Raw genomic sequence first — 2,884 nt, 5'->3', positions numbered from 1 at the left:
TTTAAGCTAAGTCAAATATGCTCGCCCACTACGCTGCGTTAATAACTACTTAATTGTTTTAATGCCTAATTTATTGCCTACTTAATCCCTAGCTCTCGCACCCGTATTGGAGTGTTTAGAAACACACTATAATAAGAGTGATTCTTGAGGGCCAAGGTTACCGTTACTATCTAGGTATCAATGAATTTTATACTTTAATATATATGCCATATAAAAAATATATAAAACTTAAAATGAAATAAAACATAATATTATTAATCATATTTATTAGATGTATTTCTTATACTAGTTACAATTCCTTAAATTTTTAGCTTGATTACTAGAATTACGCAAAAATGTGTCTAACGGAATATCTTTTCTTCCAAAAAGGCCAAAAGGAATACCGTTTACACAAGCTATTCCATCAATGTTAAGCATTTCAAGCCTTAAAATGTTGTTCTCAGTTTGAATACTTTTTTCTCTTAAAAAACGTATAACATCCTTGAGTTGTTCGCAAGTGAAAATATTGTCTTCGAAATACAATACCTTTAATGATGGAACATCGGTATATAACTCTGATGGAGAAAACATAGATAGTCCATTACCGCTTATATCTAATGTTATTAACGCTCTAGTCGAAAGCAATGGTCCAGACTCGAAAATATTAAAAATATTTTGAGCGAGAGATAAATATTTAAGGCTCCTTAATCCAGAAAATGATCCATATTCTAAAGTTTGAAGTTTGTTGTTAGCCAAATTTAAATGCTGTAATGCTTTTGTCCATTTAAAAAGACCAAGTGGTAGGTAACAGATATTGTTGCCATTTAAGTTTAATACTTCAAGATCTTCCAATCCTCTTAAACTATTTGCTTCAAGGTATGAAATATTATTATGAGAAATATCTAAACTTAACAAACCTGTACTATATTTAAAGGTGTTATCAGTTAAATTCGTAATAAAATTGTATGAGACATTTACGGTAGAACTACTCATTCCTCTAAATGTATGTGGTCTTACAATCTCCAAGCTGTTAAATTCCAAATGCAATTCAAAGAGTTTCTTCAAATTAACAAAAGTCTCTGGTTGAATATTCCGTATATCATTATGATCCAAGAAAAGATATTCAAGGTTTTCAAAGTAGCTGAAACTTTTTGGTCCCAGATTTTGTATTCCACTATCCGATATATTAAAACTTACAAGCAGGTTCTCGTAAGGAAAAGTATCATTTGTGAATTTCTTAATTTGACAGTCCTCGCATTTCAAATTAAACTTTCCGTAATACATATTCGGAAACTGATAGATAACCTTTTCACAAACATATGTGTTAGTTTTGGATTGGTAGTCACAAACTTGTGCACCAGAAAACGGGGTACCCCAGATAATGAGTAAAATTACTAGACCTAGGAACTCTTCGGTCATGGTTAAGAGCTCTATCTGAAAAAAAAATTAATCATAAAACACTCATTAATAATTTTTTTATATTAATAATTAAAAAAAATTATATATTTAGGTTAATACCGCTGCATTTTTATTTATTCGGTCTTTACATATTTTTATTTTTCATTTATATATTTTTACCTAAAAATCTAACTTTTTAACCTGAGTTACTATAGAGAGAGGTTTCCTGCCAAAATCAGTTTTTATTGTTCTTTAGCGCCTATAGCGTCTACTGTCAAATACAATTATTAATGTTTTACGTTATTTATAAGGAAGATCATAATAACATGATGATTGACAACCTAGTTGGCTATTAAGTGCCAGAAAATTAAACCTCTTTCTATATGTTATCTATCGACCCCTATCAGTTTTGTTTCTCATATTTTTCTCTTAAATAAAGCTCAAAGTCATAAAGATTTGCGAGTTTTAGATTAATAAAAGTACTGCACTAGTTACAGGTTACAGCAAACTAACAGAAGATTGATTATTAATTTAAGTAATAGTTAACTTTTTATTAGGCATTTTTTTTAAAATAATTTTACGTAAGTTTTTAGTCCCGTTTATTGCATACAAAAAATACATTTTCTATATATTTCTTCTTTTTAAATAAAATTGTAAACAAACTTAACAAAAATGCAAAATATTTGTGCTGCATGAAGTTTGTATTCAGTTTTTAATTTTTTCATTTAAAATTACCGAATTAATACATTATATCTTATATTTGATTTGAATAGTTTATTATGTAAAGATATATCTTTGGTTTTAGATCTCTTATTCAAAATTATCTCAGTAAGTATATAAAAAAATCTATTATACCTACCTCAAGTAAATTATTGTATTTAAGATTTATTGAACTTAAATTAATTATAACGAAAAATATCATTAAAGACATATTTCTTTTTCTTTTTAATATTTGAGCGTGTGAGATAGTATTTCCTAAATTGATTTTTACTCTAAAAGTAACGTTATACCCAACAAAATATATAACTTATAAATATTCTTAACACAAAATGATTTTTTGTTATTTTAAATTATACGCTTACCTGAAAATTTCACACAAACCCAATTTTTACAAAAAAAAACATTAAGACAAGTTACTCCTACTACACTTTATCCAATTCTGCCTGCCACAAATTGTTAAATTACTATCCGGATTCAGTAGGAATAATTATTATTATGACACTTTTTGTGTAGTAGGGTCAATATGTTAATTAGGCATTTTTATAAGCAGTGAACTTGAAGGATGTTTTTTTTTTTTTTTTTAAATGAATTAGGTATTTAAATATATCTAAACATAGGAGAGTTTTAGTTACACTGGAAAAAAATCGATAAATGGCAAAATAATATTAATATTCTGTCACTTACTCCATTTAAAGATAAAATGCACTAACACTGACTCTGAATCCGCCAATTATTTCAATTTATTTCCAGTATTAAAATTTGTGCGAATATTAAAAAAAGTTAATTG

At 27.2% G+C, this 2,884-nt stretch overlaps 1 protein-coding gene across 1 annotated transcript; it reads right to left on the bottom strand.

Annotated features, from left to right (window-relative positions):
• Positions 1-249: 249 nt before the first annotated feature.
• Positions 250-2,597, bottom strand: LOC126738174 (insulin-like growth factor-binding protein complex acid labile subunit). The gene is made up of 2 exons (XM_050443375.1): positions 2,460-2,597; positions 250-1,413 (listed from the first exon to the last, which is right to left on the bottom strand). The coding sequence occupies exon 2, from the start codon at positions 1,396-1,398 to the stop codon at positions 286-288; it is 1,113 nt and encodes a 370-aa protein (XP_050299332.1). The 5' UTR covers positions 1,399-1,413; positions 2,460-2,597; the 3' UTR covers positions 250-285.
• Positions 2,598-2,884: the final 287 nt, after the last annotated feature.

The sequence above is a fragment of the Anthonomus grandis genome, chromosome 7 (assembly GCF_022605725.1).
Source record: "Anthonomus grandis grandis chromosome 7, icAntGran1.3, whole genome shotgun sequence".
Classification (NCBI taxonomy): Eukaryota; Metazoa; Arthropoda; class Insecta; order Coleoptera; family Curculionidae; genus Anthonomus; species Anthonomus grandis.
Note: the sequence above shows the minus strand (reverse complement) of the source record. Positions and strands in the feature narration are given on the sequence as shown.

Excerpts from the sequence above, each read along its gene's own strand:
- LOC126738174 (XM_050443375.1), bottom strand. The coding sequence starts at position 1,398 with ATGACCGAAGAGTTCCTAGGTCTAGTAATTTTACTCATTATCTGGGGT.